The following is a 16,160-nucleotide window of genomic DNA, read 5'->3' as shown; positions in this document are numbered from 1 at the left end:
ATCACACACACTTTCTGGACACGTGTTACTGGTCGTGGACATGATGGTGATTCAATGTTCTGTGTCTGCGCTGGTGAAAAAAAACGTGACAAAGTCCAAATGGAAATGTGTAACTGCAGAAAATGTATCTTTATGTTTGATGTCAAACTGTGAAATAATCACTGTTTTCATATGTAAAATGAATGTTTTATAAAATATATTTTCAGACACTGATTAGACTTCTGGGTTAGAGTTTGTTTTCAAGTCCAGCCACATTTGTGAACCTGAATCTAGATCGCCCCCTGGTGGCTAACAAACCCTCTCTCCTCCATGTTGGTGGACTACACGTCAAATTATTTTTGAATTAAAGATGTTAAAATTATGTCTGTTAAAGTGATAATTTCCAGTAAATTTTTAGCTCAGACAGTGGCGCCTGTCTCCAAGATATTTTAGCGACATTTTTGTACAACAGGAGGAAATGGAGACGTGTCGTCCATCTTAAATCAGTCTGGTGAAACAGATGCTAAATAAATCTACTGTAGCTCCAGATAGAAAATAAACACAACAGTCAGGTGTGTTTCTCATCACTTTACTCGTTCCCTCGTGTTAGGACAGCTGACATGCAGGAGGGACACATGATCATTCAGTTAAATTAGTATATATGAACTCGACACACTGTTACAGGATGAACACAGCACTATCAGCTAAGTCTCAACTAGGTTAACCACATTCCTTATCCTGGTAATATTAATAAAATGTAAGAAGCAGCTAAATAAATTCAATAAATAATAATGTCAACGTTTTTTTAATCCAAACTCATGTCTTCATCGTCGTCTTTCTTGTCTTTGGAATCTCCGTCCTGATCCGACTTTGTCTCCGTCTCCATGGCTTTAGCAAAAGCCTCCACATCTGCAAAGACAGACAAACGTTCAGAAGTGAAGGCTGCAGATAAAGATTGCATTGGATATCATTTAAATCCATGACTCACTGGAGGAAAAGGTCTAAACAAATCCCAGAAGGAGATCAAAACCAAAGACCATCAGCTTCATTTGTTAATCTGATGAAAAAGCGTTTGAAATGGTGAAATAATTTCCCAACATTTACTTCTGCTTGTGTAACGTTTTCCAACGACCAACTCTTTTAGAAACTTGTAAAAAAAATTCTGATGAAATGTTTTAAGTGTTTAAAATCTTGATCTGCAAAGTAACTATAACAAATAAATGTGAATTAAAAACGATAAAAATATATCTCCCTTCGATACTCATCATTTCACTTCTGCTAAAAAATAGTGTGTGTTTTAGTTTTCTACGGTTCATTTAAATCTCGTGTGCACATAAAGAAAGAAGGAAAAAGGAATAAATGGAAGTGATCACGTGTAGAGAAAGATAGATATCTTATGTAAAGAGGAAGAAGGAAAGAAAGAATTTTCCTCCAGTGTGTGTGTGTGTGTGTGTGTGTGTGTGTGTGTGTGTGTGTGTGTGTGTGTGTGTGTGTGATGTGGGTATAACACTGACCTCCTTTGTTGGCGGCATCCACAGCCTCTACAGGCAAACCGAACTGGTTCATCAGAGGTCCCAACTGCCCGGACGCCAGAGCGCTGCTGAACATGCTCATCGCCTGCAGAGACGATAAATACAGAGAGTCACAACCAGATGCTAAATACCAGATTCTGCTCAGAGGAGAGAACAAAGTGTCGTACTTCACATTTTATCTCTGTGCTCGAGGACAGTCCAATATTTAATGTCAAACTCGCCTGGAAATAAAAAGCCTGGATTGGTTTGTTGGTTTATCAGAAGTAACGACTGGAACTGATTCACGTGTGATAAATACAAAGTCTGTTTTATGGAATGACTCTAAATTTTAACTCAGTATTTCCCCATCTCTTAAATCAATGAATAATAGTAAAGGAGGAAACTTAACAGAAAAATTGTGTTCATACAAAGTTTCCCTGTTTTGAAATGATAACTTTTAAAGAGGGGGGGGGGAACTGGGACCTGACCTGCTGGAACTGGGGCGAGCTGAGTGTGTTCTGCAGCTCATCGGAGCTCTGGGGCAGAGACTCTCCGGAGGGCAGGTACGGCGTCAGCCTCTGCTGCACCTCAGGGTTCGCCAGGATGGGCGCCATGACCTCCGGTGTCAGGACGCTGGCCAGGTCCACTGCAGGAAACAGACAGACACTGGTCAGTATGAATAAAAAGGCAGCTTGATTTTAAAGTACGCAATAAAAAGTATAAAAGTACCACCATTTAAGGAATTCACACATATAATAATGGGTTGCAGCTAAAAACAGATTAATTTATTTGTTTATTAGATTTTTCTCTCTGTCAGTTTAGTTTTTTTTCACGCTTATATTTCAACATTTAATGCACTTTAAATGAGCTCAACTCTTTTCTGAACACATCACTTCTTATTTTATTGCTTTAAAACTTTTTTAAAACTACTTTTAAACATGCAATGACTCGTTTAATATCAGTGTTCATTTCGCTCCACACAATTATCTGAGAAAAATATCTCTTAAGTCTCTAAATGTTCCGCTCGCCTCGTCAACGAGTCATTAAACTGTTTGTCTGTCGGCTCTTAAGTGATGAACTGAGCTCATCAGAGCGTTTTCACAGGAAACTGCTGCGGCTGAAAGCAGCACGATGAGTGAATCAACACAATAAAGCTGAGACATCGAGCTGAAAACTGCAATAAAGATCCACAGAGCGGAACTGAAGACTGAGATGATTCTAGTTTGTCCCCACTCACATACAGGAAGTCATGTGATGGCAGACTAGAGTGTGGATACCGAGTCAAAGCCTGATGGGTCCAGTAAAAGGGCAGGTTCAGTCACGTCGGGCTCTGCCGGTTCGTTTAACGCTGCACACGTCTAATCGGGGGGGAAACCTCAGGCTCAGACAGAAAAACTAAACAGAAAGCCTGTCAGCTCGAGTCGGGCTCAGCTGCAGTAATTCTCTTCAGACGGACGAATGCAGAGCTTCGCCTCATTTGTGCGACGCAGTCAAACCGAATCACACCAGGGACAGATTGTTGTGTTTGCAGTTTCCTGCTTCTGCAACAAACTGGATTTAACATGTTGAAATTACACAGTCACACGGAACCTGTTGTGTTCACACTTGTAATTATTATGCTGCATAATTAGTTGTAATTGTACTAATTAGGTCTAATGATGTATTGTTCCCTCTGGGGGCTGTTTAAGTTTTCTCTCAGCGCTGAGGAGAGCAGCCGCGGGTCTGCCGGTCGGAGTTGTGTTTACCGGGAGTCTCACCTCCCGCGCCGCCGGCAGGGACGTTCATGGTGGCGAGGATGCTCTGCAGGTCCCTCAGCTGGATGGGCTGAGTGGGGTTGGCTGCCCCCGCGGCCACAGTCGACACCGCAGGGGTGGTGGGGGTGGTGGCCGTGGGGGAGGCTGCTGTGGTGGCAGAGGGGGTGATGGGAGTGGTGGGAACCTGGGAGGAGCCGAGACGACTGGTAGCAGAGGTAGAGGTGGGGGTGACGGCTGTGGACGGACTGAGAGGGAAAAACAACATCTTCTCTGTCAGCGAGCAAACTTCAAACGTGTGATATAAATGAACATGTGAGATGAATCTTTATTAATATTTGAAGTTTAGTTTGAGGTTTCTACCTGGTGGAGGAGTTGCTGGCTGCAGGGACGCTGCTGCTGCTGCTGCTGCTGCTGCCCAGGAGGTTGGCCAAGCCCGGACCGGCCAGAGCCCCGAGGCCACCTGGTGATCAGAGAGCGTCAATCAGAATCGAATGAGAGGTTTTAATGAGATGTAACACTGTCAGCTCTGCAGTGTGAGGACCACGTACCAATCCCGCCCAGTCCAGTCGGTCCAATGAGCTGCATGAGCTGGTTGTGGCTCATGTTACCCAGAAGGCTTTGCAGGCCGCCCTCCCCTTCACATGAAAACAAGATGCGACATCATAAGAGTGAAATCGTTTTTTTGATAAGTAAGTAAATAGATAAGTATGAGAATATGTGTTTACCTCCCAGAGCAGACAGGTCGTGACCTCCACTGCTGCCGCTGCCCAGAGCACCGGGCATCGGCGGGTTGTTCAGATACTCGTTCACTTTGCGGCAGTGCTCCTCGTCCTTGTCGGTCTTCGGCTCCTGAGATCAGAACAAAACACTGAGTGAGGCTCCAGTTTAGTCACAAAGATTAAAAAAATATGCTGAAACAAAAGATTAAAAACACTTAGATATTCATGGCACTGTGTCTTTAATCAAGAGGAAACTAAATCCACATGAAGAATGAACTGTGAGTAGCTGACAGCTTCACACCTGCATCCAGAAGAAGAGTCTTTTGGAACCAGCCTTGAACTTCAGCACATAGACCCGTCCCGTGGTGCACTGGCTCACCCGTTTGAACTCACAGTCGTCAGGGAAGATGATCAGGTCCTAAATCAACAAGATAAAAATGGTTAAAATAAATAAAAATCAAACACAGAGCAGCCGGTGCTTCGTGGAGACGGAGTTCCGTACATCATCCACGTTCCCGGTGGTGCGATCCTTCCAGCAGAAGTGGATGAGGGAGTCGTCGGTCTGCTGGATGTAGACCTGACCTTTGCGTTTGTCGGGGGTCACCGTGCTGCCCTTCATGGTCATCTTACCGGCCCGGAACTCCACCAGGTACTTGCTGGAGGAGCCGCGGGACCCGGACACCATGCTGGGGAACAACGCTCCAGACGCCATGATGAGGAGGACACAGTGCTGCAGGGACAGACGGGAGGAGGACACACGGTTTGTTTTTATATTTAATACGACAATACAAACACAGACTAAACTAAAAGCTGCCCCTTGTCCCTTTCTAGAGTTTTACAGTCACCAAGTGCTGCTCTGTGTGTGAACTGTTGGTTCCTCTTAAATATTGTTATGTCTCCACCTCAGTATGTAAAGTGCGATTTGGCTCCATACAATAGAAAACAGGACTCTTACACTGAAGGAGACACGAAATGAAGTTATTTTGCATTTAAACAAACTCCTTCTTAAACACACAGAAGTGACCTAGTTTATCAGAGTGACACACTAACAGTGGACGGATGGTGGACGTATCTGCTAATAGAGATATTAACAGTACAAATATTGTAAGTATAAAGTACTTATACAAGTAACTGAGGCAGAGTATTGAAGTCAAATATAGATACAGATTTAAAAATAAATAACTGAAGCTACACAAAGTTATGTGGTACAGCAGATTTAAGTGTATTTTTTTTTTTTTAATTAAAAAGGTGAAAACAGTACAAGAGTAAAACTTAAAATATAAAACTAGAGATATTAATAAACATAGAATCACATAAAGATGAACTCAGGCAGTAATGGAGCCAGACCTGGTGACTTGGCACAAATTCATCCTGTAGATTTTATTCATGAAGATTAAAAGTGTTGATTTGTAAATTCAAGCTGGACGTTTTAAAACCTTATAATAACATGAATTGAATCGGATCCAGGATCAGATGGAACATGTGAAGCACTGGGAGCTGCAGCAGATGACTGTGCATCCTGCAGACAGAGGCCTGATCCCAGCTCCCTCCTGCCCTACACGCCTCCACACGGTCACACTACACACACACACACTGAACTAACATCTGGATCCGCTCGCACGAACTGGAAACATGTGGAAATAACGTGTTTTACTCACATTTCTCTCTGAATCAGCGAACAGCCGCAAGATGGTCAACAGCTAACCGAGGGTGGTGGTGATTGGCTGACTGGCGCCGGTGCCTCACTGGGATTGGTCGAAACGGGAGTCAATCGTTGGGGCTTTAAAGCGCTGAGCAGGTTCGGTAGAGACGACACAACACAACAACACAACAACACAACACAACACTCCTCGATACACAAATACACAGGAAAATACTTCAATACTTAACATGAAGTAGTAATATCTGATTTATTCTTAACGCTTTGATCAGTGTCCTACTTTATGTTTTTTTATTCTAATATTTTATTAATTTTATTCTTAGCTTTTGTTTAGTTTTAATACTTGAATTATTTAAGTAGATTCTGTCCTGATATTATTAAATCTGCAGGAGACATGAGATCTGCTTGAATTCTACTGAGTGACAATGTCTTTGTGTATATATATATTCTAAGTAAGTACAAAGAAAAACTGCATGTTCTGTGTTTTTATATAGATATGGATCAGAAAGATGTACAAGACATAAATTTAGATTAGATCTTTGACATATACACACACACACACACACACACAGTCATCTTGTGTCGTAATAGATTTGAATCATTGAAGTCGTTCTGTGTCTTATCGGTGAACTCTTTTTCCAAATGTAATGGTTTTGTGTCTTAGTTGTACTTCAATTCCTTATTTTCTGTCTCTGTAGTAGTTTGTTTTCTCTTTTAAACTAATCTGTGTCTGCATTTTTCCCTCTGCTGTCACTTTGTTTGTCTCTTTGATGCAGTCATGTGTCTTAATGGTCATTTTGCGTCTCTGTTGTCTATTATTGTGTTTCTTAGTTCCGTGCATCTTTATGGCAGTCTTTATGGTTGTGTGATGTCTGTGTTGTAGTTGTGTGTGTCTTGTTGTGTGTCTTTATGGACATTTTTGCTATTGGACTTTGTCGGCTTTTTGTTTTTCCCAAACATTTTTTGTGTCTCTGTGGTGATTCTACACGGATCTATGGTCGTATTGTCTTTGTTGTGTAGTTTTGTGTCTCTTAGTTTAGTGTGTCCTTGGTGGCGTTTCTCTTAACTAGTATTTGCCTCTTTTGTTGTTGTTTTTTAAGAAGCTGAAATATATTTTAGATATTTGGTGACTTCACTTTTTTAGCTTGAAAACAATGAATTAATAATCAAGAGTTGTAGATTATTTCTCTGTTGACAGACTATACCATTCTATATATATAAACCATTAATTGTTTCTTGCAAATTAGCACTGGTATAAAAACAAACACTGGACTCATAAGATGCTGTTCAAGTGTGAAACTAATACAACTGAAAGTAAAATCTTCAAACAAGGACATTGTTGGCAGTTTCCATAATTTATTTCTTAAATATGCCTTGTAAGCATATGGTTAGGTGAGGATAAGCGTATGAGGAGGAGGAGAACACACAATGTAAACATTTCAGATTGGCGTCGCACAGAAACACGAGGAGCACAGAGAAGGTTTGATCGGAGGAACCATCCGACTGGAGCTGCACCTCCGAGTGTGCAGGCCTCACGAAGTGCTTTGAATCCAGGAGAACAGACGAGAGCAGCTGGGGGAAGACACCAGGTCAGACATTACACCAAACACGAAGTGCATAGGACGGAGAGCGGGCGACTGTGCAGTTTAATGTGAGGTTAGTGCTCAGAAACCAAAAGGAACATCTCTACGCTGCAGTAGTTTCTAACGTCATCATCATCATCATCAGCACACGACATTCATTAACTGCAAGCTCGGCAGAAATTAAGTGTTTTTTATTTTTCACATTTCAGGAGGGCAGAGTGGATGGGTCAGTTTGCATAGGTTCATGATGTCAACAGTTTCCTGTTATACATGTGTGTGTGGTGATCTGAAGAATGACTGAGGAGCTCAAGCTGGAAACACTCAGAGTTACTTTGTGTCCACGTGTGAAGAGAAAGTCTTTAATGAACAATCAGCAGGACACAGTTTTCTCTTCAAAGCAGAGAAGTGTGAGGTGCAGCTCCTCGATCGGGCAAATATCTGAGATGAATAACATTTTTTTCTGTTTAGATCCAGTGTCCAGAGAATATCACAAATCATTTATTCCACAGTGAATAAAAGTCTGCGTGGAAGATTGAAAAATAATCTGATGTTTAAGGGACCGACAACTGTGAGTGTGTGAAAGTTGGTGCAGCTTGATTGACGTTTGGCAGAGGTGTGCTCTCCTACTTGGAGCTATGATGCCCAGAACTTAGAGAAAGATTGTGCTCCTAATTTCAAGTGAGACAAAGATTAACAACAGGAGTTACAAAATCCGTTAGTATGAACATTTTTCATGTTGTAGGCTAGTATTCATATTTGTTGACAGTCCTAAGGCTCAGGTTATTTTTCCTGGAACACTGATTCTCTCCTCTGTCCATCCACGTACAGGTATTGTGTTTACAACCTGTGACCATCTACACAAACAATTAAAAACAGTCTGGAGCTGGAGTCTGCAGCGTCAGACTTTAACCCCCCCCCCCCCCCCCCTCTTTCAAACCAATCCGCTCTGTATCCCTTTGCTTTAAAGTCTCATGTAAATGCATTTACAGTATTAAACTCAGTGCAGAAAAGGTTTTTTATGGCTTAAACGTGTGTAAATAATCCACCTGGTGACCATGCATGCACCAGGTATTATACACACCATCTATGTTACAGCGGACAACAATATAATGTACCAACAACATCTGTTTACCGTGGCAGTAAACGTGGTTATAAGCAGCTTTTCGATTTTACTGTATGTCTCCAGTCACAGAAAATAATCACACTTGTGATGTTGTACGGATGTTTAGTGCTAACTAAAATAGACATCTAATATTCAAATAGGGTTTATATAAAAGTAGCAGATGTGTATAATATCCCCTGATATCTGAATGCAACTTGACAGAAGTGTGTGGTTTGTCTACAGGTACGATGACGGTGGAGAACCTAAACCTGGAAACACGTCCTATAGGAGTCGGAGCTCTGGGTCCTGCAGCCGCACGGCAGCGATCACACAGAGGCGACTGGTTTAAAACCCTCGTCAGGTGAGTAATGTGGACTATTATTGTACATTTACAGTAAGTAAACTCTAAAATTCTCCATAATATAACATTTCTCCTGTGCACGACGTTCACAGTCGGTTGCAGATCATCTTGTTAATTGTCCTGATAACATTTCGATGTTATCAGCGTTACATTGACTCAGACAGGGACACGGTACCAGTGAGCGTCACAGACACACGGATCTTCGATGCTCAGAGAAACTAAGCAAAGCCAGTCGGGGAGGAGACGTTCACAGTGAGCTCCCTCTGGCATCAATAGATGTTGGGACAGTCAGTGTAGTTCCTGTCAAAGTATCCACCTGTGTAGAGCCAGTCCTCCGCTCCCGTGTGGGGGTTTGTTCCCAGATTGAACCACCTGACGAGAAATAAAAGAAGGAAGACCTGTTTTCAATGACGGCTTGAAAGGCCGTTACACAACAGGAGCAATGTACAAATGTAAGAACATGTTAAAACACATTTTCTGAATTTTGATTTGCGAGTGAGGTTCTTTCTTCTTCTTATTATATATAATTTCTTCACTTTACACACGTTGAACTTGTGTTGTTGGTTTTAACAGTTTGTTCAAATGATGAGCTTCTGTCATTAAGGTGATGTTGTGGTTTCTAAATTCATGATCTTTCTTTTTCAAAACCTTTATGGAAACAGTGATGATTCTTGTGCAATATCTGCCATTTATTTCACCAGAGGGAGAATGTGACACACACACACACACACACACACACACACACACACACACACACACACACACACACACACACACACACACACACTTCACAAATTTAAATGAAATGAATGAAATGCAGTCGTATCTTTAATGTAAGAGACTCCAACTTGAACCCGATGTTAATTGGCCACTGCTAAAGAGATGGATATTTAAAAGTACATCTTGAAAAGAATGAACACACACCTGGTGGACCACTCCTCCTCGTCCTTGGAGCGTTCCCGTCGTGCAGTTCTTTGCTTCTCTTCTAACCGCTCTTTCTCTGTATTTGCTGAGTCTAATAATCACAAAAATATAAATAAAAAAGCCAGAATCATGTCAGTGATGCAGTCATGTGTAAGGAAGGAGCAGTTTTTAGCTTCTCAAATCAAAACCCTCTCGTTCACGTGAGGTCAGCGTTACCCATGTCTCCATTTTCCATGGCTCTGATGTCGGGCCTCAGCCGGCAGTCTGTCGACGCCATTAGCCGCTCCATGCCGGGTTCCAGCTCGTTTAGTGTCATGGCAAAACTGGTGAAGCTATACATCTACACAGGAGGATTCACACAGAGGTTAAAGTACGAGTTAACATCTTTTAAATAATATGGTTTTACTTCTTATGTGACACAAAGTGGTAAAAGAAATGCAGTTCTTCATTTTGTACAGTGAGGGATGTGATTGAACCATCACGTGGCCTGATGCTCATAGTTTCTGTTCTGAAGACAAGCTTGAAACATGTAAACTGTGCCACTGGGTCTGTTTCTCCTCAAATGGGCCTCATTCCTTGTAAGTGGGTGACAGAGTAAATACAGATGATAAAGTTGATGATTTATGAATCTGGTTTAAGACATTTGAAGCTCTGCTAATGTAACTGTCACAGTGACTTTTAAATGTGAAAAGTTAAATAAAGCTTCATAGAAGATTGTTTTTTTTAATCCTCAAACTGTTAAATCCTCAACTCTACACTCCTCGTTGTTCAAGCCCATGAACTGTACAGAGAGAGGGACAATGCATCTCCACTTCCTCCCACTGTCCAGAGACAAAGCCAAAATATCTCAGAGGTCAACGCTGCCATCTTGTGCCAGAGACATCATCAGCACAGCAGCGATCTGGGGATGGCGTCACAGTAGCGAGTTCTGCCGATACACACTCTCAATCAATCTAATTAACTAGATAAAATGTTTTAGTTTGGTCAATGTCCCATCTACAAACATGGAAGAGGTGGGGTTTATGACCTTTACTGAAGCCATCCACCGGGGGGGCAATCTAGGTGGTTTGGCTTAACTTTTAGGGAGCTGGCATTTCGTCCATCTTTATATAGAGTCTACAAGCCTACGTTCATTGTGTAGCACATGTTCTCGTGTGTGTGATCCTGACCTGCGCAGAGTTGGCAGGCGGCGGCGTCATCCTCCACAATAAGGCACTTCCTGGTATCACAGTCACAGTCTCTTGAACTTCCGGCATCTCTTCTGCCTCCTCACCTTCACAGCTATGTTCCTTTACACACACACACACACACACACACACACACACACACACACACACACACACACACACACACACACACACACACACACACACACACACACACACACACACACACACACACACACACACACACACACACACACACACAAAATAACCATCATCAGACAGATCATTTAGAGCCGACATTAAATACAGTACGTGTGCAAACAGGTGACCCACAGAACTACAGTCGCCACAAATCCAACATGTCTCTCAAGCAACAATGCACGTCATTGCAAGACATTATGGGATAGTGCTGGCAATGATCTAACCATACACTGCACTTTGAACACAACTCCAACTAGACAACAGCAGTAGCACACTACAGAATACCAAGTACACGTTTACCTTACCTGCTACTAATGCCACTGCACGTTATTGTGAAAGGAAAAGATACCGTTTGAGAAAAAACATTTCAGAGCGATGAGTAAATCCACAGATTCACTTCACATTGTACGACAGATAAAAATGTGAAAGAACAGACTCTGAGCAGAATTTCATTTCAGTGGAAGTCTTTTCAATCACTCACTTGTCTCAGCTTTTTTGAGTCTCCTCCCGTCTTCTTATACGCTTCATGCACCTTGGGGTCCACGCTGTACATGCACTCTGTCCACTTCCCATAGATCACTCGCCGCTTCTTCTTACTAGTTCCACAGCACAGACATCAAGTTTGTTTCAGAGGAAATGAATCAGGAACTGGTGGTTTACAGTGTTGTTGTGCTCTTACCTCTTGTCTTGGATGTAACCTTCCACTTTGTGCAGCTCTTTCCCAAACATCCCACATGGTTTAAAGTTTAACACACACTTGTCTCCCGTGCTGAGGAATTCAATTGAAACAATATATAAATAAGTTGATCGATAAGCATCGGTCTATATAACGGTTTAAAGTTTGGAACAGTGTTTATCTCTGTACCTGTGATTCACTATCTCCACGGTTCCGTACTGCTCAATCCAGAGTTTTCCTAAAATGATATTATGCACACAGCACATTGGATTTATCCACGTGTACGCTTCTTTATGTCTGTAAAAAAGAAAAACAGCTTTTTAAATTAAAGTTCATATCAGACAGACTTTTATGCAGCAAAACTCAGTTACAGCTGATCCAACTCGTCACAAGATTTTGGATTTAACATATTTCCACATGCCAACATTGAGTTCTAACACCTCATGGAGAAAACTAGATAAACTACACGAACGACTCACTTCAGTAACTCCAGTGTCATCGTGCCTTTGGGCTCAGCCTCCACACTTTTGCCCCAGAACTTGAGCTTCGGGTAGATGGAGCCATGGAACTCGAACTCTTGCTTCAGAGACTGAGCGTGGAAGGCACTGACGGGGGGGTGGTGGCACACCTGCTCCGAGATCAATCTGTAGCCCTCATCCTCTCTTTAAAAAAAAAAAAAACATTTAAAAACCCTCATTAATGACATTTCTAATCATTTTATCACCAAAGCAAAACTGTACGGGGCAATTAAAGTTTCCACTGTCTTCTCTTATACCTAATGAGTTCATAAGTCTCCCCCAGTAAAGGATTAAATGGCTTTCCAGTCCTTTCCCATTGAGATGCTACGGCTGAAACGGCAAAAGCAGCGACAACCTGTCACAGAAACATGAAGTGAATCAGAGCAGAGCTGCAACCATCAGTCCATTAATCAATCAACTGAAAATCAATGATTCATATTGTTTTTTTAAGCAAAAATACTAAACATTCCAATGAGGTAGCTTGTGAGGATTTGTGGCCTTTTTATGTTTTAGGTTTAAGTTAAATATCTTTCAGTTTTAGTCAGATAAATTGGAATATGAAACAAATTTTAAGGACCAAATAATTAATCGACAAAGTCACTGAATTGATACAGAAATGAATAGTGAGTTGCAGCTCGAAATTATACACAAGTGCAGGTGTCCTTACAACGATGATAATACACAGGGAATTTATTCCAAGAGAAATACAAAAACAAAGCAAATCCATTATCTCTACCTGCATGCGGTCTATGGAGTCAGATAAAGTGCAGGCTTTGTGAATAAGCTGAGTGTGTTCCATGTACTCCGAGATTCTCTGGAGAAAGCTCAGTGGCTCGTTAAACTCAACCGGCATTGCTATTTTGGACAGCTCCTGTAAAGCCCCAAAAATAAAAAAAGTAAATCAGAAGAGTGAAGTCAGGAAACAGAAGAAAAAGTAAACAGTTACAAGCAGAGGCACTGTGGTGCAAAAATACTTTACAAAAACAGTTCATGCATATTATATTACTTCTAAACTAGAAAAACAGTAACCAGGAGAATGAGAGAATCATGACTTTTGCATTAACGATGTTCATTCGAGTCACTGCGCTTCTGTCAGACGGCTGCAGAGAAAGTATTTCTCAAACCAATTACAGCCGAGTGAGCAGAGAAGAGGAAAACAAGACTGATCTTGTAGCGTTAAGGAGAAAGACGAAACATATCATTCATTTAATTAGCGTTGTTTAAAAAGCATGTTACACCAAAACATAACCGGAATGCAACTTATCCGCAGCAAAGTTGACGTCGGTAAGATGAGATTAAACTGTCACAGAAGCTGAATAGTTCCCTGTTCTCGTGCACGTGTCGGGGACTCACCATGCCGATGCATTTCTTCAGAATGCTCCACACGCTGAAGTTGTTTCTGGAGATCATCTCCGCAGGCAGCGTTTTCCTGGTACACATTTGGACCAAATAAGATTAAACTGATTGCGTGAAATCAGACGCAGTGTCTCTGTTAACAGCTGCTTCCTTAACGGCTGAAAAGCTTAAGTCAATAATGTGACTGACGACTGCAGCTCCACAGACCTGCTCTGCAGAGGAGGTGCTCACAGACTGACATGTTAAAAATCCGGTCACACAGGCCTCGTCTGCCAACACGTGTGAGTACATGCATGATAAAGACCCCGAACCCACACTCATGAGGAGTCGTCATGTGCTGACATGCTTGCGTTCATACAAACATGCAGGTGTAGGCAGAAGTTTGGCCACAAGTTATACATTAAGTTAAAGAGACAAACAGACACTAAAAATAAGCTTTTCTTCAGTGAATATCATCTCTTCACATCTCTTGAAGTATTTCATGGTGGATTTTGAGATAAGCTTTGGATTATTGTCATGTTGTGGAATCTGGCCTGTTCTCACTTTCAGTATCTCAACTGACTGCAGGACATGAGCAGCCAACATTTGCAGATATCAACTAGAATCCATTCTTCTTTCTATTCAGTACATGTTTTCGGTGCCACAAAACTCTTCCATGAAATCATGTTTGTGTGTGGAACTGTGCTCCCCCGCCTCTGTGTCAGCTTTAACCTTCCTGCAGGTCTTCAGCTGTCATAGGGAGGTTTTGATTTACCTTTCTGACAGATGCACAGTTTGATCTGAGACTTTACTTGATCTGTCAGATGTTTCCCTCTGCTGTTATTTCTATACGACAACTCAAGACAGTTGAAATTTCAAGCTGGAAAAAGCTTTCTTGTCTTTTTATAGCCTCCTCTGCTTTGTAGGCATCAGTTAGCTTCATCTTAAGATCCTCAGCCGGTTGCTTAGATACTGTTTTTGTGATAATTATCGATGTTGACTGATAGAAAGATTTAGTCTTAAAATATAATTTAGGCCATGTAGCCCAGCCCTGAATGAGTTATTGATATTCTGACTGTTTCACAAACATTTACGTCATCAACATTAGAGGAAAGGGTCATTTTTAAATGTCTGTTTGCTGCAGTGGCTGTATTTTAGTCATTATAACACGAAGAATAAAAAACTATAACTAAACATGTTCCCTCGGGGAGAATCAGGTGAAGAAGAAGGAAAAATAATCTTATCACCCAACCTGATCATATTTTGTCTCATGAGTTCACGGTGACGCCTTCAGGCTACGAAACTCAGACAGTAGCCATTTTAAATGACGTCTTTTACGACTCTTCTTTTTACACGAACTCATGTAACTCATTTATTATCTAATTATCGTCTTTTATTGCTACTTATTTTACTTCCTTAAAAGGTCCAGTGTGTAAGATTATTGGCAGAAACTGAATATAAAAATAATCCTAGTGATGTTTTCACTAGTGTTTAATCATCTAAATTATACGAATTGTTGTTTTCTGCACCCTAGAATGGTTCATTTATATTTAAATACTTTATATTTACATCAGGAGCAGGAGTACAATTATAAAGTGAAGAGTAGTGTAGATGAATGTAAAAGGACGGTGAACAGGATAACGGCTGTGAAAACTGATTGTACATAATAACGTAGATAAATACTGTGAATGATTAAAGTGATCCGAGTGCATTGAGGTAAGTAATCAGCTGCATCGTGGAACTTCACCACTAAACTCTACACACTTTTAACCTCTATCTGGGTGACCTTCACTGACCTCTGTTCGTTTGTTGACATGTGCTTTTTGGACACGTGTCAGACTGGATGTTGCCTGTGTGATCGTGAACCTGAAAACATGCATGCACACCACACGGTCCCTCACCTGCGCTCCCACACTCCATTCTCCTGCTTGCGCTCCAACACCAGGGCATCTTTGAAACTGACCTCACAGGAATCATCTGACTCCAGCCCTGCAGAGGATGGAGGAGGAAGAGGAGGAAGAGGAGGAGGAGGAGAGGTCACAGGTCATTCATGTCAGCGAACAGGGAGCGAGCGTGTCCTGCATCATGTCCCCCTGTCTGTCCACCTCACCTGTCTCAGCGTCGTAAAACTCCTCCTCGCTGTTCATCCTGACAAAGTAAACGAGGCGTCACTCAGAAGCCATGTCCCCGCCTCCGGCCTGTCCCGTCCCCGCAGCAGCCCGTCCTCTCCCCGGGCATCACTGACAGCCGCACACACCACCTGCAACCACGGACAGCTGGTTAGCACCGAGCCGAGCAGACCCTAGAACACGTCCTCGTGCGGGAAACCACTGAAACCACATCGGCCGTCAACAGCCCTGCTCCCCGGGGGGTGGGGGCTGCTAGTTAGCTGTGTGGCTAGCTAGCGTTAGCCGTTAGCATCGCCGATTTAACTCGTCTGCGGGTCAGCGGGGCGGCGGAGCTAAGCTAACGTTAGCTACACACACTCGGACACGCACACACACATGGGTGGGGGGGGCGGGGGGTTCGAACGCAGCCCGGTCACACGTACCTGAGAGTCGAGGTCAAACTAACGCGCTAAAGACGTAAACAACCGAAGAGTGGGCAACCGCTGGACCACGGCGGATGTGGGCGGCAAGGACAACGTGATCGACAGGCCGAGCGGGCCAAT

General features: G+C 42.4%; 2 protein-coding genes across 2 annotated transcripts; both read right to left on the bottom strand.

The window, feature by feature from the left end:
• Nucleotides 1–191: 191 nt before the first annotated feature.
• Nucleotides 192–5,754, bottom strand: LOC117764250 (proteasomal ubiquitin receptor ADRM1-like). The gene is made up of 10 exons (XM_034589880.1): nt 5,622–5,754; nt 4,466–4,693; nt 4,265–4,381; nt 3,970–4,093; nt 3,793–3,879; nt 3,605–3,704; nt 3,236–3,489; nt 1,979–2,136; nt 1,494–1,596; nt 192–888 (listed from the first exon to the last, which is right to left on the bottom strand). Exons 2-10 carry the CDS (start codon nt 4,673–4,675, stop codon nt 785–787), a joined length of 1,257 nt encoding a protein of 418 aa, XP_034445771.1. The 5' UTR covers nt 4,676–4,693; nt 5,622–5,754; the 3' UTR covers nt 192–784.
• A 1,213-nt stretch (nt 5,755–6,967) lies between these two features.
• LOC117764956 (oxysterol-binding protein-related protein 2-like) lies at nt 6,968–16,160 on the bottom strand. The gene is made up of 14 exons (XM_034591134.1): nt 16,041–16,160; nt 15,600–15,749; nt 15,391–15,478; nt 13,508–13,583; nt 12,891–13,025; nt 12,412–12,509; nt 12,116–12,298; nt 11,826–11,933; nt 11,640–11,729; nt 11,442–11,556; nt 10,763–10,882; nt 9,810–9,933; nt 9,594–9,684; nt 6,968–9,041 (listed from the first exon to the last, which is right to left on the bottom strand). The coding sequence occupies exons 2-14, from the start codon at nt 15,634–15,636 to the stop codon at nt 8,939–8,941; spliced, it is 1,368 nt and encodes a 455-aa protein (XP_034447025.1). The 5' UTR covers nt 15,637–15,749; nt 16,041–16,160; the 3' UTR covers nt 6,968–8,938.

Source organism: Hippoglossus hippoglossus, chromosome 7 (genome assembly GCF_009819705.1).
Source record: "Hippoglossus hippoglossus isolate fHipHip1 chromosome 7, fHipHip1.pri, whole genome shotgun sequence".
Classification (NCBI taxonomy): Eukaryota; Metazoa; Chordata; class Actinopteri; order Pleuronectiformes; family Pleuronectidae; genus Hippoglossus; species Hippoglossus hippoglossus.
Note: the sequence above shows the minus strand (reverse complement) of the source record. Positions and strands in the feature narration are given on the sequence as shown.

What these genes read in the sequence shown, in the direction of transcription:
- LOC117764956 (XM_034591134.1), bottom strand. Translation starts at nt 15,636, where the DNA reads ATGAACAGCGAGGAGGAGTTTTACGACGCTGAGACAG. An exon ending in AATGGAGTGTGGGAGCGCAG is followed by an intron (nt 13,584 to 15,390) that starts GTGAGGGACCGT and finishes AATGTGTACCAG; the next exon opens with GAAAACGCTGCCTGCGGAGA. An exon ending in GAGGAGGAGTGGTCCACCAG is followed by an intron (nt 9,042 to 9,593) that starts GTGTGTGTTCAT and finishes ATTTCTCGTCAG; the next exon opens with GTGGTTCAATCTGGGAACAA.
- LOC117764250 (XM_034589880.1), bottom strand. Translation starts at nt 4,675, where the DNA reads ATGGCGTCTGGAGCGTTGTTCCCCAGCATGGTGTCCGGGTCCCGCGGC. An exon ending in CGACCTGTCTGCTCTGGGAG is followed by an intron (nt 3,880 to 3,969) that starts GTAAACACATAT and finishes TTTCATGTGAAG; the next exon opens with GGGAGGGCGGCCTGCAAAGC. An exon ending in CGCGGGAGGTGAGACTCCCG is followed by an intron (nt 2,137 to 3,235) that starts GTAAACACAACT and finishes TGTTTCCTGCAG; the next exon opens with TGGACCTGGCCAGCGTCCTG.